The sequence below is a fragment of the Rattus rattus genome, chromosome 8 (genome assembly GCF_011064425.1).
Source record: "Rattus rattus isolate New Zealand chromosome 8, Rrattus_CSIRO_v1, whole genome shotgun sequence".
Classification (NCBI taxonomy): Eukaryota; Metazoa; Chordata; class Mammalia; order Rodentia; family Muridae; genus Rattus; species Rattus rattus.
In genome coordinates, this window is record NC_046161.1 from 11,336,237 (window position 1) to 11,361,432 (window position 25,196).

General features: G+C 45.2%; 1 protein-coding gene and 1 long non-coding RNA gene across 6 annotated transcripts in view; one reads left to right on the forward strand and one right to left on the reverse strand.

Annotated features, from left to right (window-relative positions):
- The window catches only part of Deup1 (deuterosome assembly protein 1), a 44,265-nt gene that overhangs the window by 7,261 nt on the left and 11,808 nt on the right, over positions 1–25,196 (reverse strand). For 2 of the 5 annotated variants that reach the window (XM_032909887.1, XM_032909886.1), the window contains 5 exons: positions 20,728–20,873; positions 17,224–17,329; positions 12,786–12,980; positions 11,393–11,479; positions 4,041–4,237 (listed from right to left, as the gene is read on the reverse strand). In XM_032909887.1, the coding sequence (XP_032765778.1) occupies positions 4,041–4,237; positions 11,393–11,479; positions 12,786–12,980; positions 17,224–17,329; positions 20,728–20,873 (731 nt within the window). Of the gene's footprint in view, positions 1–4,040; positions 4,238–10,430; positions 10,569–11,392; positions 11,480–12,785; positions 12,981–17,223; positions 17,330–20,727; positions 20,874–25,196 lie in introns of those variants that run through there. The other 3 variants (XM_032909890.1, XM_032909888.1, XM_032909889.1) reach the window with 3 other exon arrangements.
- On the forward strand, positions 9,450–11,530 carry LOC116906968. The gene is made up of 3 exons (XR_004388789.1): positions 9,450–9,802; positions 10,507–10,875; positions 11,458–11,530. It is a non-coding gene; the product is annotated as an uncharacterized LOC116906968 (long non-coding RNA).

The window sequence follows — 25,196 nt, forward strand, 5'->3', positions numbered from 1 at the left end:
CTGAGCTCCTCCTAGCCTTGTCCCCTCACTCCCCAGAAGCTCCCTATTCTATGACCTGTACTGTCTCCTGTCCTGGAACCTTTGCTGCTCCTTCTTGGCTAATAACACAGTATAGATTTTTCACAACCTATTTTTGGCGTCTAGATTCAAACCTTGAGAAGGGACCTGGCAAGGAGTAATGACAAACCTGCTAATTTTGTGGGGTTTTCCTATTAAACAATGTATTACTTAGATATGACTCCATCTTAGTGATTAATGTTCCGATTACTAATCTGTTCTCAGTTCATGATATAAGAATTTAAACCATGGGTTTACTATATGTGTGTGCACCTGGGTGGGCTAATGTGTCCCAACTGCGTGCAGGTGCTGGTGGAGGTCAGAGGGAGTCAAGTCCCCTGAACTGGAGTTAAAGGAGATTGTGAGTCAACTGATTTGGGCGCTGGCAGCCAAGCTCAGGTCCTCAGGAAGAACAGTAAGTGCTCTTAACCACCGAGCCATCTCTCCAGCCCTTGTGGCTTCACTCTTAAGTGTGTATTCTCATATAAAGACAAGCTCCATTTATTACAAAATGGGTTTGTCATTAAAATTAGTTATACATTAATAGTTCTGGGCCCCAGTACTCTAAATCAGCTTGTAAATTATCCTGCAACTTCAAAACACTATCTTTTAAGAACACTATTCAGAGCGTCATAACCAAATTCCATTATGTCTCATAAAAATTTTAGAGTGATGAGTATATTATTATTCTAGAAACTAAATGCTTTGAATCACCTAGAAGTGCTTCAGATTTCAAGTGAGTGAACATTAAAATATCACTTCAGAAAGGGCTGAAAGACAACAGAAGTCAGGAGTGAATAACAGGTTGTTTAAATCACTGACTGCTTGAATCTTCCTCCATGACAAGGGCTAATTCCTTAGACTGTGACCTTGAAGTTTTGTGGAGCCATTTTGTTTTTCCTTCTCCAAATAGTTTAACCCACTGATATGTAAAGATGATGGGTATTTTCTGGTTAACTTATGCCTGACAAATATCTGGCTATACCCTACATGCACAGACCCACAACATAATATACATGTATAAACAATATATATATATTATATGTGCATATATGCACACAGATATAGACACATACATGCTCACATATACACATATACATATATAATCAAAACACACACATACCATACAAATGCATATACTCATATATACCACACATATTTATACATACATATACATACATGTGTGCATACATGCATACTGAATGCACACACATGCATATGCACATACAACTTTTGCTACTTGACTCCCTGAGGCAGGCCGTAAACGAGACTTCCTCTCCCACTGCTGGCAGCAGCAGGGAGCTACCTGTCCTCTACCTTTTCACTGCTGAACTCAAATGTCCCCACATTGCAACAACTTTTCCCCATTGAGGGTTTTACATGGCAATAATTTATTCAGGACATTTGAAATGCTGTTTCTTTTCAAAACCAGGTCACTGAAAAACACTGAAATCAGACAAAGCATTAAAACAAATTTAATGGAACTTTCAGCCAACGGAACTGGCAGCGGGAGCAGTTTTCTAGGTTGCTCATTAAGGTAATCTCCTGCTGAGCCCTCTGCCTCTTCCTGCCTCTGTCCCCCACTGTCTTGTTTTTGTTGGGCACTTTTAATACATGCTATACTGCCTGACAAAGGAAGGTGAAGGGCCAAGAAAAATATTTCTGAAATAAGTAACTGCAGAGTAATGGCTACCAGAGGTGCTCCAGGGAGTGAGGGGAGAGGCAGAGCCCAGAGCCTCAGTGACTCAGCCTGCAGCCACACAACCCAATCTGGCATCTTCAGGGCTGTGCTTTGCTCTGGGAGACTGAAAGGAGTGAAGAACTTTGTGGGGTTCCTGTTCCGGATTAGAAAATGACCTCTTAGAGTGGGTTTCCAGCTCTACTGAGAGTGAGCGACGTGTTCCGCCATCAGACAGCTTTGGCTGTGGCCAGGGCCGCCTCATTTCCCCACACTGTGTCCATTGAAGCCTCCAGGTACCCCACCACAGCACCTCCACGATGATGGCTCTCCAAGCAGGAGACTCCCACTATGACACCTGCACCACGTCGCTACCACCATGGTGGAGTCTCTGCCATGGCACCCACGCCATGACAAACACACATTACTCTCACCATGGCGCTTTCCTCATGGCAACCCTACTCGGACACTAGACATTCCTGTCACCATGGCACTCCCAGCTACAACACCAGTACCACAGCATGCCCACCATGGCCCTCCACTATGGCACCCCACCACAACATGCCCACCATGGCACCCCACCACGGCACCCCACCATGACGCCCCACCACAGCACCCACATCAGGGCACCCTCATTGTAGTACCACCACTATGACACCCTAACCAAGGTTTCCCCACCATAGTACCTTGACCTTCCCTCATTCTCTTTCTCCCCTTTCTACAGAGGGGTCAATTTAGCACTTTGGAGAGACTCAGGGCTAGTTTCAAAAAGCAATTGTTAGAATCCATCTTTGGAATTGGAGAGGTGGCTCCAGTTTCTAGAAACACTTGCTGCTCTAGCAGAAGACCAGGGTTTGGTTCCCAGCACCTGGGTAGTACTTCACGGCCATCTGGAACTCTAGTGTCAGGGGATCCATCCCTGACTCCTGGCCTCTGTGGACACCCAGCATACACATGGGGCACGTACTGACACGCAGACAAAACATACATAAATACATAAAAATAAACCTAAAACTGAAAAGAATCCATCCTAGTATCCATAGGCTTGAGACAGTGAAGGGAGAACACTGCTCTAAAGTCTTAAGAATGTTGAACAGAAGGTGCTGGAGAGATGGCTCAGTGGTTAAGAGCACTGACTGCTCTTTCAGAGGTCCTGAGTTCAATTCCCAGCAACCACAGGGTGGTTCACAACCATCTGTAATGGAATCTGATGCCCTCTTCTGATGTGTCTGATGACAGTGACAGTGCACTCACATGAAATAAATAAATCTTTAAAGAAAAGAATGTTGAGCAGACTCCCTGTCCCCTATTTTGGTTGGTTCCATAGACTTTGCTTAGCTACCAAGAAAAGCCCTGGCATCACCTTCAAGCTTCAGGTTTAGCTATTAGCTTGGTCACCAAAATATACATTTTAGCCACCATGAATTATCACTAAGGTATTAATATTGCAAATACAAATTACTAATAATATTAGTGATGGTGATGAACACACATGCAACTACACATACTACATGGATCCCCTCATACAATCTCCACTAACACCCTACAGACAGGAAACCGTGACAACACAGCTAGGTGTTCATGCTGTCAGGTTTCTGAGGTCAGGTTAAGTTGCAGTGAATGTGGACCTTCTGAATCAGCATGAAAGATGAAAAAGCCCATGTCAGACAGGTGTGAGGAAGCCAGCATACCATAGCCCTTCCCACAAACCCACAATAAACCAGCGTCTCCATGGCCCTGAGAAGTGCTATGGGAAAAGAGTTGCTGTGCCAAGCATCTTGTAGGCTTGAGGAAGCAGTGGTCTGCCTCCAGAGACCTTTAGTTAAAACTGAGTTCGCTAGCGCGGCTCCTTGTTAACACATCCACTCGGGATGTGAGCTGACCCATTTTAGAGATCGTGGGAGTAAAGTGGAGAGCACTCACTGTTCTTCCATGCACTGCTCTCACTGCCGTGACCAGCTCTAACACCACAAATGACAACCCCAAGGACCTGCATCATGGGAGGACAGGAAGAAGTGACACCTCCCCATGTTCTCTGTTTTGCTTTAACGTCAGATTTAACAGAGTAAATTCTAGCTTTCCCCACAATCATGCGGTTAAAAAAGTAGTAATACTACAAATAGTTACTTGTGGAGCACGTCTTCTCCCACAAAGGTTCAGTACTTTTTACACAGGACATCCAGGCTCCTGTGCTGTCACTACCTCATAGGCTACACACGCCTGCGGAGGTCGTCACTTTACATTACGTATACATTTCCCCCAAGGGATTTCTAAATGTCTCTTCTTTATGGCCAAGCCAGCATACCTGTCTCCACCGGTCTCCGTTTTCAGCTGGCTCTGGTAGATGTATGCCCCTGCTCCATCATAGCTGCTCTGATTGGACCACGCTGCCTTTCCATTGATGTGGAGCTTGGCGAGATCGCTTCGGAGCCTCTCGTTCTCGTACTCAAGCTTGTTAATTGATGTGTGCCTCGAATGCTCCTTGTTACTAAAGTTCACAGTCTGGGGAGTAAAATAGACCCCCACTGAGTGGACGGACATGGGACACTCGTTTTCCACGTCTAGACTCCTAGATTGGCAAGGCCCTTTCATTTGAGCTGGGCGATGTGTTTTTTGTGAACTCTGTTCCCCCTAAAGATTTTAGAGATAAATTAAATTACTGGTATTAATAAATTAATTGAGATACATTTTAAAAGACTTTTAATGGCTGCATTAAAGAGGTGTTCAGTTTATTTAATCAGTCCTATTCTTGAGAATAGAGTCTTGTTTCAAAGTCATCAATAGAGCTGAGAGTTCCTCACACACAGACCTTCACTGGCAGTCCTTTAGAACATTAGGACAAACTGAATGAAGGCCTTTGGGGACCTCAATGGCAATGCTACTCCTGTGCCACATTGCTCTCGTGCATTCAGGGCTGGAGAGATGGGGCAGAGGACCAGAGCTCAGTTCCCAGCGCCCTCACTGGGCGTCTCACAACTACATGGAATGCCAACTCCAGGGGCTCTGACACCCTTTTCTGGCCTCCAAGGGCATATGAACATAACATACACACAAATAAAAATGAAAATAAATCCTGAAAAGAATCTCATCAGTTACCACCAATAGTGACCTAAAGGTCTTGTTTTAATCCACTCACAATTCAATACCGCTATTCGTCGGATTTTAATCCACTCACAATTCAATACTGCTATTCGTCGGGTTTGCCAATGGCTGAGAAGCAGCAACCTTGGTTGCTGAAGTTGCGTGCGTATCCATGGTCTTTTTTCACTCTATGTGGTCTCGGCTGCTTCTTGTATTCTTTGGCTGTTTTCCCACTTAGGAGTTGCTGGTTACTAATATCAGAATGCGTTTTAACACTAGGAGAGAGATCCTGAGTTTCTCTGCTTGGTTGAAAGTATGGGTTTTTTTTTCGTGATTTTAAAAGGTATTTTAAAGTTTTAATTGTGGTATAAGCCATGCTTCTCTGGAAAGGGACTTCTTTGCTGTAATTTAGTAAAATGCCGCCTTTCCTTTGCCTGCTCCTCTTTGCCTCTTTTATAAGAACTATTAAGCATTTACTTTCACTTTCTTCTATGTGTTTTATGATTTCATTATTTCACATTTAATTCTTTACCTCATTTTGAGTTCGTTTTGCTATAAAGCTAGAGAAGGCAGTAAAAATAATAAATTATCCAATTATTCAAATCGCATATTGATTAAAACATTCATCCCCACTGCTGGTGATGTAACAAATTACATGGTGGACTATTGTGGAGCGGGGTCGAGCTCTGGGCCGTTTTGCTGCATTGATCTTACAGTTGAGACAGAGCCAGCACTGTACATCGGGAGCATGGTCGATTATAGTGCAGTTCTGCTGCCCGATATATTAATGCCCCACTCTGAGGCTGTGAAATGAAATATATTTAAATCCCCAAAATGAATAGTTTAAGCAAGAGGCTTGGAGATTTCTCAGGCTGTTTTAATTAGACACTGCAGGAAGTTTTCAGGGCAGGTGTGTTGTGTGTGTGTGTGTGTGTGTGTGTGTGTGTGTGTGTGTTCACTCCGTGAATGCTTGCTTGCTTGTATGTGCATACGTGCACATGTGTGTGTGTTCCTCTCATAAAGCTTTGTAAAACAGACTCTATCCTCACACAGCCAGTCCTAGGAAAGCTGTGTTCAGCGCTCTCTTGTCCTCTCCGTCCTCCCAGTCCTGTGTATTGAACATCCCAAGCTGCACTGGGGCTGACGGTACAGCAGTTCTCTGAGATCAGAAGGGCAATACCTTAGCATAAAATGCTTGACTCAAGCGACTCGTCACCTTTGAAGCTCCAAACAGTTGAGGTTTGAGGCCTAGAAAACTAAATCCTTGGAGCTTAGACATTTCTTTTTTCTTACAAGCGTTGAGAAGCACTGACATAGAATAATACTCACAATCACTCCAAACTCCTCACATTGTCAATAACTGCTCACTGGTAATCATTCATGCCGCCACATTGATATGGCCGACTATGGCAGCTTAGGAATGCAGAGGACGGTCTGGCTTCTGGGGGAATACTCTAAGCATCTCCCTGACACCTGGAGAGACTTAGCCACCCATCCTGTGACTGACCCGGCCAATCTTTTCACTGCTAGAGGGAGCTGCCCGCAGAGCGGGTTTCTCACCACTGCACGGGCATCTTCGGCCAACTTTCTTTTCCAGGGAAGGAAGCAGAGACCTTCAGAGTTAGACAGCCAGAAACATTCTCAAAGCTGCGTTTGCTTAGATAGGACCAATTTCAAGCAGTGGGGCTGCTGGAGCGATGGCTCACTGGGTAAGAGTGCTTGCCGCTCTCGCAGAGGCCCCCAGCTCTGAGCAACCGGTACCTATCCTAACTCCAGCTGCAGGGAGTTAGCTCCCGGTCTCTGCGAGCGATGTACGCGTGCGGCTTTCAGACACACATTACCCCACCCAACAAAACGGGAAAGGAAAACCAACTGCTATTTTAATATTATCCAAATATCACAAATGTTAGAAGGCTGAAAATGACGCATATAGCTTTGTTTCTTTCTGCCTAGGGCGAAGTTTAAGTTTATATTTATCTAACTGTTGCTGAAGTAATCTGATTGTGGATTTTTATACTTACAGAATTTAAATACACATGAATAATAGTCTTTTTTTCATAAAATTTGAATAATGTAACAAAGTAAAATAAACCAGCAATTGGAAACCGATAAACTCCAATAATAAATAAAATAGGGGGCTGGAGAGCGGTCTCAGTTGTGAGAGGCCTGGCTGGTTTTCCAGAGGACTCAGCTTTTCCCAGCACCCATAGTCACAGTCACCTGCAATTCCAGTCCCAGGGTGTCTGATGTTCTATTCTGGCCTGCACAGGAACCACACACTTGTGCTACATAGACACAGATAGATGCAAACCATCATACAAACAAAATAAAAATAAAGGTTCAAATTTATTCAAGTAATAGAACCCTCAAAGCCCTTACCTTTACGTGCTAGTAAGCTGAATGTGTGAGTCACAGCCAAAACAAATGGAAGAGAGTGTGTTCAATTATCCAAGACCAAGAGACAGAAAGAAAACTAAGACCAGAATTGGGTATGACCGTTCATGTCTGGAACCCTAACACACAGGAGGCTGAGACAGGAGTTCAAGGCCAGCCTGGGACAAGTAACGAGACCCTATCTCAAACAGGAAAACCTAACAACAGAATTTGGGTATGCAGTTGTAGGCTCTAACTGACCTCAGTAGTAAGGAAATAAACTGAAGCAGACACATTTTCTAAAAAGATACAGATTATCCAAGTGACCTTAGGGGGAAAAATAAAGAGATTTGAATGAACGGAGACAGAAAGGTAAAGGCTGATCTCAGTTAAGTTTTGCAGTAGACATCCCATAGCCAGACACCTCCTGCGTGTTTAAAAACAGTGTAACTTTGAAACCACTGCAACGAGCTGTGGCCAAACCTTACTTTCAATATCATCACATCCAAGCCAGTACTGTGCTAAAACTGACCGAGCGTGACGACTATGGGCCGAACTGTGGCTCCCTACAAAGCTGTTGAAGTCCTAACCCTGGTCCCTCAGAATATGACCTTATTTTAAAACAAGGGCTTCCCAGAAGTCCTGAATTGAATTCCCCAGGCAAAAGGGAAAATTTGACTCATGAGGACCGTGGGACAATTCAGACGTGGGACCACAGCACACTGAGATAGAAGAGGGAGGGATCCAGCACACAGACATCAGAGGAGTGTGGTCCTGAGGGCATCTGTTTGGGACTAATGGCCTCCTCCTGGTGTCCTCTGTGAGTTATTATGTCCTGCTGTTTTTAAGCAAACACACTGTGGCATCAAGCTAATTTAGGACTGGGAAGATTTATCTCAGGAACCTCATTTGGACAAAATCAGGAAATATGTCAACTATGTTCCCTAACACATCAATAAAAGAACGGGGAGACTCACTCAGGGTCATCTGTTGAAAAGGCTCAGAGAGACACTAGCAGCTGCATTTCACAGTACAGCAGAAAGAACAACACAGGGTCATGAATGGAAAACAAATTTACATCCCTCAAAACTCCCAAAATGTGACATTTATAGTCAGAAACTGGAAAACTTTCCAGTAAGTACTGTCATGGCTCAAGATTTCCCCAGAGGTCTCGTCGGAGGCAGTGGAACAAGAACAGATGTGTGTGTATGGGGGGTGGGGTGGGCACTACACTCGCTCAGTGTCCTGCAGAAGGCATAGAATAAGTTGGACTTTCTTCAATATTATCAATTAGCTGCTTAATGTGCTAAAAGCAAAACAGTCCATTTATAACAGTGACAAGAACTGTAAATAACTTGGGAAATAATTTTAAAGGAAGAAAACACGAATTGGTCCAAGAAAAATTACATTATTGGGAAACGTGTTATAAGGAAATGGGAAGTCATGCTATATCTTACTATAATAAAAACATTAAGTCTTCAAAGTTAATACAAAAATGAATTCAATTTCAGATAGAACCCGCAGGAAATTACGAGGAGAAACCTGGTACATCGAGCTTGGTCTGTGTGAACATTTTAACTGTGCTCTTACATAGTGCGTTTCAAAGTACAATTTAAATGGATCGAGCAATTGGTTGTAAAAGATAAAACCTCTGAAAAAAAATACAAAACCTTGTATGTGCATGTGGAGAGCCCTGCTACCAAAGAAGGGAGCTCCCAAGACACCAGTCGAGAGACGGTGGCCTTTGACAAGCCAAATTTAAAACTTCTCCTGGGTGAAAACAAACTTATAGAAAGCTGCTCCAGACAGGCATGCCGGGATGTTTTTAGGACATATTTATTCAGGTGAAAATATGACAAATTTTCGAATACACTAGGGGTAAAATAGTTTTTGGTGGGGTTGGGGATTTAGCTCAGCGGTAGAGCGCTTGCCTAGGAAGCGCAAGGCCCTGGGTTCGGTCCCCAGCTCCGAAAAAAAGAACCAAAAAAAAAAAAAATAGTTTTTGGTATAACCACACCATGGAATATTATAAAACTGTCACGAAGGGCAAACATGCTTGAGCCGGTTGGTATAGAGAGGCACTTTGGAGCAAACAAAATAAGACACACAGAAGTCTATCTGTGTATGTGAGCCTAGTTAAAAAATATCTGTGTGTGTGTGTGTGTGTGTGTGTGTGTGTGTATGTGTGTCTGTGTGTGCGAGTGAGTATGTGTACGTGCACACTTTCACACACCTTGCACCTTTCGTATACAGGAGCCTGAAGGAATCAGAAGCCGGTGTCAGATCTCCTGCAAGTGGACTTGGCAGGGAGCGGCCGAGCGGGAGTGGGGAACTGAATCGAGTCCTATCCAAGAACAAATGTTCTTAAATGCTGAGCCATCACTTATCCCCGTGGCCTTCAGTTTTTAATGATAAAACCCCCAGATAAGCACATATGTGTGCTTATGTAGGTGTGTAAATACACGAAGTGATGCTGCAAACAGAATAGTTGCTGTCTACTGCCTGGCACTTGGAACAAGATGTGGAAGAGCAGGGGTGGAGAGGCTGAAGCAGGGACCGTGCTGTGAAGTCACCTGCCTGCACACATTGGCTTAATTCAGTTATGTACAGAGGGTGAGTATAAGCTTCCCTAGCACTGGACCTCAGTCCACACACAGCTGGGGGTAGCTCTGGGCAAAGCTCGAGTTACTCATCTAATTGGTGGAGACTATCACCCTACCTTAGCTGTGCACATGGTGTGCGTGTGTGTGTGTGTGTGTGTGTGTGTGTGTGTGTGTGTGTGTGTGTAGCAACAGGAGCCACCGCTTGCTTGTTATTGTTAGCACAGCCCCCTCTGCTGTTGGGGAGTCGGCGGGGTGGGTGTGGGCGATTAGCAGCTGCTTTTCTATCTTTGTGTGTTTGACTCCTTTAAAAAGCAGATGATACAGAGGGACAAAGCCAAAAGCCTCCAGGAGCAAAGTGAAGCCCCTCAGCTGGACTATGGTGACCTGGGATATATACAAACACTTGGATTGAACTGATGTACATATGTATGCATATGTAATATATATCTATGTATGTGTACACACATATGTATATATGTCACTTCAATATATGTGTATATATTCAAATATATGCAATATACACATAGATGTGTATGCATGTGTGTATGTATTTGTGTATGTATATGTACAAATATATCTATCTCCATGGAGCGGGGGTTCGTTTTTGTGTCCCACGATAAGGAAGGAGAAGGCAGAGGTGACGGGTAGGTTTTTAATGTAGCACACAGGGAGACCAGCAAGCTTCCCTTTTATCCATCTGTGCTCCAATCACAGGATCCACAGCCATGCTCAAGGAAGAAGGGAGAGTGCTTCCAGATGCTTCTACTGTCTTGATGCTGGAATACGGACTCATGTGAGAACAGGTGCACAACACGACAGACATAGAACATTGGCTTCGGAAGGGGCTGGCCAAGCCTCGACCTGCTTCTCATTATTACGCTAAAGGAACAGGCTAGCTGAAGCAGCCATGGTGCCCATTTTTTTTATATTACCTTTCTGTTCCTTGAACAGTTAAAAAAAATAATGGCAGGACTTTTCTCTAAGTGAATGAAAGAAAATATAACAAATAATGCTAATATTTCCATTTTCTACCAACAAGAGTTCTTCTACAAAAATCCAACCATCGACTGCTAGACAATGGAGGTGAGAGGCTTGGAGCCATATAAGTTGTTTATGAGAAGAGGTAGAGTCAGGGTCTAATTCATATATTCGGTTAACAAACACTGGTGGCTTGCTCTATCCTGAGCTGTTGGTCATGCCAACTTCCTGATTGTCATCAAGTTGAAAGAGACAAGCCACAAAACAAGTCAGCCAAATATAAATCAAACAAGAACGGAACAAATCATTCTGATTCGGATTTGAGGGGAGGGTTTCTCTGAGCATAAGGTTGGCACCCAATTCCGGCTGTCGAGGATATAGGGTTTCAAGCAATTGCAGGATTAAAAGCTAGGAAACTGCATGCTTTGCATGTTTGAGAAATGATCAGAAATGAGCCCAAACCAGGGGTCCAAGCCTGGGCAAGCCACTGCGGTAGGCAGTGCAGTAGGCAGTGCGCAGCTCGGCGCTCCTGGCGCGCATGCTCAGTGACCACACTGATGATCCGCCCTGACCAGCCTAGCTACCTCCTGTTCAGTTTGGGGGAATGAATTCAGCGCATTACCAAGTACCGTGCAGGGTCTAAGTCTCCCATCATGCCCTTCAGGTGCGTGTTTTCTGTTCTGACAGCTTTGTATCTTCTGTCTGAGATCTGAAAGATTAGCAGATAAAAGGCATGTGTAAAACTCGCGGTGGAAGCTCGTCATCTTCATTAACTCTGTCCTGGTGGGTGCAAATCCTTTCTGTGGCGTGGAGGAAAACATCCACCCTCCCACCTCTTGGGTTCTCTTCCTCCCCCACCAACTTCCTGTTTGAGCAGTGCTAAATCTGAAACACTTAAATATTTACTTTTCCCTACCAAGTCTGAAATTCCATTTCTCACATACAGGAATTATAATCACAATGAAGAAAACTTCTCGAAAATCCTCTTGTCCGTTGCACTTCTTCAATGCCCAGTTAACGTTTACAGTAAGCGTACATGGCTTTAATCCGCTCCTTCTGGCGTTCTGGCTTGCTCCCTTGTGTGCCTATGACTTGCTTCTGTAGCTCTTTCTTCTTTCCCTGGTGTCATCTACCTGAATGTTGGGATGACAGATTCGTGCCCCCATACCTGACTCATTACTATATGAAACCCTTGCTTTAAACATATTTACGATTGTGACTTAGAAGATACATGCTCACTGACAAAGTCCGGGAAAGATGGCAGTATGAAAACGAAAGGGGTCGTTCTTGCAGCTGCCCCTGACTGCAAGGCGCCCTGAGGTGCGCGCAGTGCCCTGTGCAGGCTTTCCATGTGTGGTACAAACTGGTCAGTCTGCGGCCCATGACGTGATGAAGGCCCAATCTTTTCTGTTTTTGTACATACACGAGATTGAACTGCTCTTATGGAAATTGTCTCGATTCATGTTTTGTGCTCTGAAATCACCTACATTTAGGGTGAAAGGGCTGTAAAGCCTGTGCTGTCAAAGCAGGCTAACATTAGAGAGCAAGGAAACAGAAGGATAGGGAGGAAGGCAGGAGCGAGCATCCCTTGCAGGGTTTTAACGTGGAACTCAAGATCTCTGCTACATGCTGAGTGGATGTTGAGTGATTTTTATGTTGTTTTCTCCGTGTTTAAAACACGACAATGTATTAAATGGAGAGAGGGGCAGGATCTTCGAGCAACCTGGAATTGCTCTCTAAAAAACAGTTTAATGGAAAGGTCCTATAGCAAATGACTGAGGAAGGAACAGGGCAGTGCGATGTGCGAAGACAGCTGCAGGAGAACCTCGGCAAGCAATCGATCACTCATGTGTGCGCTGTCTGCTAGGTCCCTAGTGTTTCTTTGATGGTACTTTTTGTCCACGGCTCGGTTTTATGGGGCGAGTCGCCAAGGCTTTTGACAGACCTAGGGCGAGGCTAGGATGAACATGGGCAGGAGCCAGCCCCGGAGAGTGCTCTCCCGTACGTATACATACCTGTTGCTTTGCTAACATTTTTTCTTTTATTTCTAATTCTATCTTTAGCTGTCTTTCCAGAAGGGCAGCTTTCTTCATGACGGTTGCTATAGTGACCTCCTTCTGGTGAAGTTCCTGGGTGAGTTCGGAGATCTCGTTCCTCATCCGTTCCTGTTCGGAGCACAGGTCTTCCTCCTGATAGAGCTGGCTTCTCATCTGGTGAGAGCGAGCAGAGAGAGCAGAGACGTGAGCAGCCCCTCCCTCACAGCGCAGCTGCAGCTTGTGCTGGGCTCCCAAGAATGCCCGCGGCCCATGACGGCCTACTTCTGATCATTGCTAACCGACAAGGGGCACCCTAAGTTAGTTTCCTTCCAACCCCAGATACCTTACCATCTCATTGTCATGTGCAGTGTCCCTACTGACTCAGCCTTCTGACAGACTTGACAGAAATTGCTACTTAGTGATTTATTGTGTTTTGAGGCAGGGTCTACGTGCACACCCAGACTGGGCTATCTTTGGATCCTCATGCTCTGGCCTCTGAGGTTCTGGGCTCATGGGTGTACAGCACAAAGTCTGGTCATCATCTATGGAGAAACAGCACCTAAGGAGGGTAAGCAGCCTGCTGGAGTCATAGGAAGAGAAAGTGCCAGATTCTAACCGAAACTCACGGTCCTTGGCTATATTTAAGTATTTTTTAAACAATAAAAGAAGCTTAAATTCTGCTGTGGCAGCAGTGACTCCACACTATGTCTCAGAACCATATTGTAACACACGAAGCTTAATGTGGTGGTAGGAATGTCTTACTGGCCTCTTGTAACCCCTTGGAGTCTCTCATCATCTTTGCTAGTTTTCTCATAGCACAAACTTTTGGACCTGGGCTCCTTACCACCCTCACCTTTCCAAATGCAGCCGGCAGCAGCCCAGGGCAACCCCTCAGGCCCTCTGCTCTCTATCCCCATTGCTCACTGCTCACCCCCCCACCCCGCATCGTTTTAAAGACACGACCACTACTTCTCCCTTAGAAAAATGAACATATTTATATCACAGGGTTGTAGTTGCGTTTGAGGGATGTCCTGGAGGGTGCCTAACCCAGCTGGTTTGGGGGTGTGATTTGTATCAGGCTGGTCTTCCCAGAGGAGAGGTTATCACACAAAATACTGAGGAGAAGATGGAAGCCAGCCAGGATGCAGCCAAGGGTAGGGACCAGAGAGCCATGTGCACTGAGGGAGCTTGGTGTGTTCTGATCAACTGTGCCCTAAGAAATAAGGCCAGAGAGGGAAGCCAAGAAAATCCACAAAGAGACTTCTATGAATGTATTCAGAAACTTAAAAGGTGACAGGAGACTGTATTTTCTCTTTAAAAGCCCAGTGTACATGTCTAAAGGAATAAGGGTCTCACCCCTCCTTTCTGTCTTTCCTCTTTCTTCCCAGAACCCATGCTAGCATCTTAATGACTAGTTCTTCCATATCACCAAAAAATTTCAGGCAGAATTCAGATGTGAAATTGTCCCAAATCTCTAGTGCTCAAGTCTATAAAGCTGGATTAGGATCTCGCCATGCCAGCTCCCTTTCTATCCACTCTTTGTATCTGTTTGGTCTTTTCCTTTAATCTCTAGTTACAGTCCTCACGAAAGGCAGTCACTTTCTAGAACCTGCGCCCCATCCATCTTGGGTTATATCCTGGGACAGCCAGGTTCAGGATTGGCACCCGAGGAAAGGTGACCTAATGCCGAGTAGCTGCATTCAGAGGCCAATCTGCGGCATCCCAGGCTGGGTCCCATCCACTCCTTCTCTGTTCCTGCCCTAATTGTTAAGGCTAGAAATGTGTCTTAGACGCCACATGGTCTTGACTTTGCCACTCAGCAAACAGGAACCAGGAGCCAGTTTCTAGCTCCCCAAATCAAGAGTCTCAGAGAGGGGCGCTAACCCCAGTATCTGTTATGGGTCTCTTTAAATTGCATGTGTTTATATGTGCACGTGCACGCCACGGCACATGTGTGCAGGTTCGGAGAACTCACAGGCGTTGGGTCCTTCCTCTACCTTGAGTCTTGGGGATGGGACTCAGGTTATCAGGCTTAGCTGCAAGCCCCTCTATCTTCTGGCCGCCTTGCTCACTCCCTCGGAATCTCTTTGATCCCCACTCCCCTCCATTTTTCCCTCCTGGCAGTTTCTTTGGTGAACCAGCCATATCATTCCACAGTTTGACAGTCTGGATTTTATGGTTCATGTCCCTGTGGTAAACTTCAACACCAGCCTCTTAAGGATGAAACTGGGAAAATTAAGAAAATAAATATGCTATTCTGAAAGAGGATTAAATTTTTATTAGTTTACAGTGGTTAGATATTGAAACAATATGCTCTTCCACAGAACATGTTTCTTAGTGAGATTTATTTATCTGTGCTTCCAATGACGTGGCTTTTTTTAAATGTGAATTTTATCACAAAATAAGTGAGTAAAAACAGCTCTGTACCCACAAAAGAAAAGCCACTCCCAAGGTTCATAGCACATGGCCCTCGATAGTGTTAGCACAGTGGAGTGGAAATGTTCTTTGCAGATACTTCTGGGAGCTGCAGCCAGCTAGCCCAGCCGTCCACCACCACCCTGCAAAGGGCAGTGCCTCTCCTTCACCTTGGTCTCACTCACACAGGATTCCTGACTTTACTCTGTAGTTCTGACATTGTCAGAAGCCTTGGAGGTCTAGAAGCGTGTAGTCATATTTGGCATTAGACACTCCCCTTTACTGTGACTCAGTCTCAAGGAATGTCAGCAAAAAGCAGCTTTTGAAAGTTTATATATTTGTTTTTTGAGACAGGGTTTCTCTGTGTAGCCCTGGCTGTCCTGGAACTCACTTTGTAGAGCAGGCTGACCTCATATTCATAGAGATCTGCCTACTTCTGGCTCCCAAATACTTGAATTAGAGGCATGGGCCACCACTGTTCAGCTGAAAGTCACATTTTTAAAACAGCAAAATCAGTGGGATTCTGTGGTATCAGTGTTCGAAAGGGGGAGGAAGTGACAATTGCTCTATAACACATTTCTTAGGCTGGACTGCATTCATTCTCAGATACCCATCTCTGCCAGGATCTGCCTTTAAGGGGATGAAGGGTAGAGTCAGGGTCTTGCTATGTAGCCTAGGATGGTTTCAGACTTGTGGCAATCCTCCTGCCTCAACCCCTACAAGTATTAGGATTGTTTGTGTGAATTACTACACCTAGTTAAGATCTTTCTTTCCAATGTATTCCTATTGAGACTGATAACATAATTACCAGGGAGGTATATTGGTTATAGAAGAATGAAGAACGCAGGGCTCTGTAAGAACCAAGCCCAGACCCTCCTCACCTCCTCATCCTAGGTTTTTAGCTCCTGGCAAAGTGCTTGGCCTTTGCTAGGCTCTTAGTTAGAAATGTAGGTGTGGCCCAAACCATCAGTAGCTCACATCTGTGAGGTGATCCTCTAAGTCGGGTCCTGTTCTCAGTATGTAATTTGCATTAGCTCATGAATTTCAACAGAGGTAGTCTCTGGGGTGACAGAGCCTACATTCAAAACTAGTGTCTACCAATTATTATCTGTGCAAAGTTGAATCTCTTCAGCTTCTCTGTGTCTTAGTTTTTTAAAGGCGAAAAGAGGATGCTATAGGATCTACTTTGTGAGATGTTAAATCCTTGGGGCAGTGTCCCTGGCGCATGAGAGTGTCAGCAGGCATCAGCTCATTTCACACCTGTCATCACCCCAGGGCGGTGGAAGTTGTATATTTCCTCTGAGTTGAATCGTCCCCTCTTGTACAGAATGCAGGGCTCATAAGGCCCAGGAAAATAACAGCACATTGGAAGGGAAGGCTCGAGAAACCCACGCACTATGTAAGCAGTCAACGGTTGCTGAGACCAGGGACTGCAGTGAGCGGCTGCCAGGAGCCCGAGGATCGGTTTCTGTGATGTGTGACTCTTCCTTCATGGGCTTTTCAGTAATGCAGCTACCTTTGAATCACACATGATGCTGTAAGCACACACACACACACACACACACACACACACACACCCTCCTTCTGACAGTGGGAAACTCAGTGGTTTACCAAATGAGCCTTGAGTAGAATTCTTCTTTGGCCTATAGTCAGTGCTCCATTTGGAGTGACAGACATTTGTTCATGCTTCCCTAGGATGAGCCATCCAAACAGTACTAACCACATCCTAGATGAGGTCCCTTAGGCAGGTCAGTCCCCCAAGGTCACCCAGGCACTGAGCAGCAGCCTGGGCTCTCTCACAAGGGCACACCCCCACACTGGATTCTCCCATGGTGGAATAACTGGAGACGTGCTCACACAGAGTATCAGAATTAACCACTTGGCCGATTACGGCTTCTGGAGGAAATACAGCAGGCAAAAGAGAGGAGGATGGAGGAGAGCTTGGGGCCATTTTATGCAGAGACATCAGAGCTGGGAGAATGGATCTTGTGGTATTCCCTACCTTGTTTAATTCCTTTTCATGATTGGGTTGATCCGAGACCACTGAGAACAGCTCCTTTCTTTTCCTGTCTGGCTCTTTAGTAGAAGGGGAATATGATGACTCAACTCTACAAATTACAAATAAAGCAGGTAATACTTCAGCATAACTTGGTGAATTGGTAATTGTATTGTTAGTACCGATCATGGACGCTGAAGAGATATATTGTTATATGGTTGACAACACTGCTAGCTATAAAAATTGTGAATCCTAATAATTCCAGCCTTGGGAGTAGTTCTGTCTCTGAGCGAGTACAGTTTTAATGGGAGGAAAGGGAGCGGTTAATAGGCCTTTCAACCATGTATTAAAATGAGCATAAACATCTAGCTCTCCAGAGACGGTCTGAGGGTGTTCCCAATATCCAAAGCATAAACTACACAGAAGCAAACCACAGCTCCAAATCTCAAAATGGTGGAGAGAGAATTAGTTTAAAGATTGGAAATGAAAGAGCTCTCAAAAGGCGTAGATTCATGGCGATCCCCTCGAGGTACAGGGATTTCCACGCCAGATTGGTCTGTCTGGCCATCTCGGTTGTCATTCTCCTCATACCCAACCCCAGCCCCAACGCCCCTCCCACAGTCCAGCTTCCTTAGGCCAGCAGTGCAGTTGCCATCAGCCAGTGCTCCTGGCTGCTTCAGCTTGGTAAACCATAGGGAAGGGGCAGAGTCCAAACAAAAGAAGCCCAGACAACGGAGCAGACAGGCAGCAGCCACAGGACCCAGACTAGGAGGGCATGAAAAGTGCAGCAGGAGAGACGAAGGCCAGGGAGTCTGACACGGTAGAGCGCAGTGACCTTCAACGCACGTCATCTCAGAACGAGACATCTGAGGGAGTCCCTCCCAACGAGAAAGACACAGCTTGGAGACTAAAATGGTCATGCAGTTTGACAGAAGACAGGGAAGAGTTTGGATTGAACAGATATGTGGGGACCGTGTTCTGAAACACAGATGGCTCTGTTTGGATTGAACATTATTTTGTCCTTTTGTAGCACGCGGCTAGACTGCAACTCACTGTGTAGACCAGGCTGGGCTAGAACTATCTGCCTGCCTCTGCCCCCCCAGAATTCAGATTTAAAGCCTGCACTACCTCTCCTGGCCTGACTTTGGCTTTGTTGTTTTGAGATTTATTATTCTTTTATGTATACGGAATTCTGCCTGCATGCATGTCTGTGCACCATGAGTGCGTACAGTGCCAGCATAGGTCGGAAGAGGACACTGGACTCTGTGACTAGAGCTACAGGGGGCTCTGCGCTGCCACATGCGTTCTGGAAGTTGAACCCTGGTCCTTTGGAAGACCTGTCTTTGCTCTAACTACTGAGCCAGCTCTCCATGCTAACATGTCCAACTTTGAAGAAATCATTGCTGCCTGAAAAAATTAGCAATTATCTTTAAGAAAAATAGATCGCTTAGCTATTGAGATGTTTAGAAATCATATGATTTGTTTCATTAGCTTTCTGATTCTCAGGAGAGAGTTCCATACCAGTGAATTGTTAAAAAAATTAGACTATCTCTTCAAAACCTCAAATACTGAGAATTCTCAGAAGACCCACTTTAATTTTTTGTGGCTATGCCTATTTTTAAGGAGGGAAGAACCAGTGTTAGCTGTAACTTTTAAGGGAAGTTTATTTTATTTTCAGTTACGTGTATGTATCTATGCCTGTGTGCATGAGTGCAGATGCCCTCAGAAGGCAGAGGCATCAGGTCCCCTGGAAGTGCAGTTGCAGATGGTCGTGAGCCACCTAACATGGGTTTTGGGGACTGAAAGGCAGGGTCCTCTGGAAGAGCAAGATCTCGTAACCACTGAGCCATCCATCTAGGACAAGCAGCTACAGGTCATGAGTGCAGAGGCATAGTTACCATGACATCAGCAAGTGAAGACGTTAACATCAGGCTTATAGGCAAAAGAAGTAGAAGCAGTTAGAATGAGTAATAAGGGGTTGGGGATTTAGCTCAGCGGTAGAGCGCTTGCCTAGGGAGCGCAAGGCCCTGGGTTCGGTCCCCAGCTCCGAAAAAAAAAAGAAGGAAAAAAAAAAAGAAATCTCTCAGAATGAGTAATAAATCCAATTTCTCTGCAAATCTACAAACAACAGATCTATACTGTTGTTTCTATTGAAACACACTTTTCTATAAAGAATGCATCTGAATTAAACTTTATTCTAGCTCAAATGTGAAGGCCTTGGATGTACAGATACATCCTGCACACACATACACATTCTGTACATGCACATCCTGCACACGTATATCCTACATACACATACACATTCTGTACATGCACATCCTACACATACACATCCAGCACACATACATCCTGTGCATACACACATCCTGTATACATACACATCCATTATAATACACATCCTGCACACACACATCCTGCGCATACACATCCTGCACACACACATCCTGCACATGTACATCCTGCACATACACATCCTGCACACACGCATCCTGCACACACACATCCTGCACACGTACATCCTGCACACACATACACATTCTGTACATGCACATCCTACATATACACATCCTGCACATATACATCCTGTGCATGCACACATCCTGTATACATACACATCCATTATAATACACAACCTGCACATACACATCCTGCACACACATCCTGCACACACACATCCTGCACACACACATCCTGCACACATACATCCTATATACACGCACATCCTGCACATGTACATCCTGCACACACACATCCTGCACACACACATCCTGCACACACACATCCTGCACACATACATCCTATATACACACACATCCTGCACATCCCACACACACACAATGCACACACATCCTGCACACACACATCCTGCACATACACATCCTGCACACACACATCCTGCACACACACACATCCTGCACACACACATCCTGCACATGTACATCCTGCACACACACATCCTGTACATGCATATCCTGCATACGCACATCCTGCACATACACATCCTGTACATGCATATCCTGCACACACACACACACACATCCTGCACACACACATCCTGCACACGCACATCCTGCACACACACATCCTGCACACACACATCCTGCACATATACATCCTGCACACACACATCCTGTACATGCATATCCTGCATACGCACATCCTGCACATACACATCCTGTACATGCATATCCTGCACACACACACACACATCCTGTACATGCATATCCTGCTACGCACATTCTGCACACACATCCTGCACACACATCCTGCATGCACATCCTGCACACACATCCTGCACATATACATCCTGCACACACATCCTGCACATGCACATCCTGCACACACACACATCCTATGCACACCCTGCACACACACATCCTGCACATATACATCCTGCACATATACATCCTGCACACACACATCCTGCACACATATTTCCTGCACACACACATCCTGCACACATACTGTCTTGAGAGGTACCTGGGCTATCATCCAGTGTGAGAACTGTACCTTTTTCTGTTATCTTGAACAGTCTGCAGTTCTCCCATTTTCAGCAGTTCCCTATGCAAGTGCAGTCTTTCCATTTCTATTATCCTCAGGAGATCATCACGTGATTGTAACTCATTCTTCACCTCTGACAGTCCTGCTTCCATGGCCTGCATTAATAATTTTTTGATGTTCACTTTAGAATTATGATGCACAATACATTAAAAAAACACTTAACATCCAGCCCTTAAAACAAGAGGCCATTGCCGTTGCTCTTGGTTGCCCACTAGATCCTACTGCTGAAGTGTGTACTTTGATTGCAAGACACAGGGAAATCAAACTTCCTCCCTGCTGGATAGCTTTCACGGCATCAGAATGTGCTATTCAGGCTGCCATGGGAGACAAATCATCAACGATATTACCCAGTGGACGACCCTGAATGCCACCCGCATGCCAAGCGCCATGAGCCTGCTGGTGCAACAGTGGCATGAACGCTATGGAGAGAGCCAACCACATGGCGATTGGCTTTGAGGCTTGCTCCACGCGAAGGAGTTTGTACCTGGGATTGTAAACCTAGTAAAAAGTCCATGGGTGGTGGGGAGATCATAAATGCTAGGGAAGCAGTTGCTACTCCTACTTTGCTAAACAGACACATTGTTAAACTGCCTTCTAAATGTTTGTTCATATCCGTAAGCTAGTAGTAGTGCTCTCAGAGGAGAGAAGCTTCGTTTCGCAGAGGGCAGTGCTTGTTCAGAGACCTGTTACTGCTCAGAATGCTGAAGATCAGACACAGTGGGTGTTCAGCCTTGAATGGGACATTATGCCACCCACCCCCTTAGGCTCAGGAAACACTAGAAGGGAGGAGTGTCAGAGCTAGAGGCTAAGGAAGAGTCCCTGGGCATGATGTCTGAGTGGCCTTGGCATCACCCATGATGTCTGAGTGGGCATGGCATCACTCATGATATCTGAGTGGCCTTGGCATCACCCATGATGTCTGAGTGGGCATGGCATCACCCATGATGTCTGAGTGGCCTTGGCATCACCGCTGCACTCATGCACTCACAGCAGCTGTGGTTATCTGTGAAGACAGGGCCATCGACATTCCATTCTACCTGAGAGAAAGCCCTTGAGGCCTCACTAGTCCTTGAGACGCTACTGGTTACTAATGGCTACTGGGGAAGGGGAAGTCATTTTCTCCCATGGTGTAGCTACAGGCAAGGTGCCTGCTCTGATAAATTAGTTCACACTCAAGCTCACTCAAGTAATCCTAATGAGGTCATATTCTCTCTCTCTCTTTGTCTGTCTCTGTCTGTCTGTTTGTCTGTCTCTGTCTCTCTCTCCCTCTCTCTCTCTCTCTCTCACACACACACACATTTTTCTCTCTCACACATTTCTCTCTCTCACACACATACACACACACACACATTTTCTCTCTCTCACACACAAACTCATATATACTCCCCCACTCCTCTTACTCATACACACCACTCCCTTCCCCTTACACATACACACACATACTCACATACACACATTTCACACACACAAACACACTCTCATATAAACTTACAGACATGACACACATACTACATACACTCATGCACACACTGACACACGCTCATATGCACACACACTGTCATACACACACAATCACACCTATATTTATACACAAACATTGCAGTCACACACACCCCAACACAGTCACACACACAACACACACACAGACATGAAAGCAGGAAGGGGGAGCGGGAGGGGCCTGAGAGAGGGTAATGGTGGGTGAAAATGACCAAAATTCACTATATACGTGCATGGAAGTGTCAAAGGACTTAAAAATTAAAAACGCTTACCACCTTTAACTCAAGCGGTGTGCTTATTTTAAGTAAAGCATATCTACTCTTTTTCCTTCCTCAGTCTTAAGAATTTCACCTCACCTTTCATCCAGGGACAAACCTTCTCTGAGCTCCTACCGTGTGCTCTGGAGCACAGATACTAATTGCCCTCAGAGTGTTCACCACTCAGGATAAAGACAAGGAGCAAATGACCAAGCCACCCTCAGCAATGTGGTCGCAGTGTGTGTGAACCTAAGGTAGCAGAGTTTGAATAAAGTACAAGGTGTGGTCTCTAGTCAATGCCGGTCCTTTCGGATTAATACAGTAGTAACTAAATGACAGATAATCTTGTGACCAAAGCCATCAGTGCACTTTCCTGACACAGCTGCCAGCAGGATACATCAGGAGCCTTTCCCCCTCCTGCTCCATGGTAGGGGAGCTATGGTGAAACAACTAGGAATACCAGTGACCCAGCGGGTCCACAAGAGGCTCGAGCAGTTCAGAGTGAAGGGGAGGCTCTGGACAGGAAGAAAGGGTGTAGCAGTAGGCGGGGCTCCTTAAACGGGGGTGGGGGTGGGGATGGGGTGGGGTGGGGGTGGGGATGGGAGATGGAGGAATCCAAAGCGCAGTGAGACACCTGCAATGAGACCAGTCTCCTCCCCTCCCCTCCCTGAGGGAAGGAGGTGAGTTCTGCATTGGATAAGGGGAGCTCGGAGCCTGGCTGTCTGCTGTGGGATGGAGGAGGGGTCAGCAGTGGAGTTAGGGACATGCACACTGGCATCCCTTGACAGTGCTGTGGACCCATTCAGGCTCATGACATGGCCTGTGGGACCGTCTGCTGCAGCAGTAGATCCCTAGGAATTAAAACTGTGCACAGCTCCCGTAGCTGGGTTCTTCCCCTCAGTAGGCTCCCAGGGCTCATCCAGGTCACATTACATCTCCTGTTTATGGCTGAATTCCATCCCGTTACGTGGCTGTACCACAGTCTGTTCTATTCAGCAGTTGGTAGGCATCGAGGGGTTGCTTCTGCTTTTGTCAATCATGAGCAACGACTCCATTTAAATGAGGGTAGTTCTCAGGAACTTTTCTTAAAACAAAAACCTTCAATTATGCACCTTCCCAAGGGCCTTTCAGCCTGGGTTTGGGAAGGGGCAGATTACTATACTTTCAGACATAAGTATGATGTTTTCTGAGACTAGTTTAGATGTTCTCTGTTTTGAACAGCAGGGATTTTTCAGATAGAGTTAAAATTTCAAAAACCAGAGAGACATGAAACAAATTATACAGAAGAAATGCAGTTTACCCTATGAAACAATAAGTTGTTGTTTAAAAATCAGTGTTCCTTATTGTAAATGTCACCTGTTATGCCATGCAGGGGAAGAAGGAACAGCCTGGGCGTTAACAGGCAGCAGCAGGCAGAAAGTGGGTGTGTCTGTTCTGAGGGGGAGGAGCAGGGAGGCCCTAACTCCAGGCTGGGGACCTGTAGTGTCAGGTTGACAGAGTGGCCTGTCCTCTGTTACTAGAAAACATCTGTCCGTAGTGATGAGCATCCACAAGGAAAAACACGCTGTTTAATGATCCAGCGACACAGGTGTGAGGATGTAAGTTAAGACGGAAACATCTCATTATAGAGATTGGTAATAATGATTGGACAGATAAATAGGTAAATTAGATTGCAGTTGACAGCATTCTGTAAATTAGCTGCAAAAACATAAGAACAATTAGTAGGATTTGTTGATATTGATAAATCAAGAATTATCTTCTTTGGACTCAATAAGCCCGAATTGACATGAAAATTAGTGGATTTTTAAAACTAGGATGTAGTCTTGAAATTGGTACAATTTTTCATGAGAGTCCAATCAATTATTTGCAACGTGTCAAATATCTGGTAAATTGATTTTCTTATTAGGACATTCTCAAGCATTCCTGGAACAATTTAAGTACCAAAAGCTCCCTTAATCATGATAGTTTATGAAATCTAAATATAGATTAGGCATTTAGCACTGAAATGTAGGTATGCTGTAGGCCTTACGTACACAGATTTCTGATGACTTGATACAAAGACCAAGATATCTGGATAATTTTTACATCTTCATTACATTTCAGATGACAATGTTTTGATACACACTTACATTGGTTTGCATAAATATGTGACTTAGGATAAATTCTCTCATTTCTCCGAGGTTCTTTAATGTGCTACAAGAAGATTTTAAATCAAGTTTGACTACAGACCTCAGTTGACACCGAGCTTTATCTAGCATGCACGAAGCCTTGGGTTCTATCTTTCATTCTGTGGAAACCAAATATGGTGGTGTGTACCCCAAATCCCAGTCCAGGGAGTGGAGGATGAAAAGTTCAAAGTCACCTGAGACTCTACAGGGCATTTGAGGGCAGCCTGGGCTAAATCTTAAAAATGAAAACAATGAAACAAGCGAGAAACCAGTAACACAGACTCCCGAACTTCGATCAGAGCTGTGGCTGCACTGCGCATTTCTTGGGCAGCTCTGCTCTCGTTCTTAGCGATATATTAACCAGCAAATGATGTTAACTTTCCCAGCACAGATGTCTGAAAGACGCAGAGCCATTTATTTTCGTCATTAATCTCTAGTGGGGAATTCTGCACACTTAGAAGCACGAGGGGCATGCAGCATAGTAAATGAACGCGAG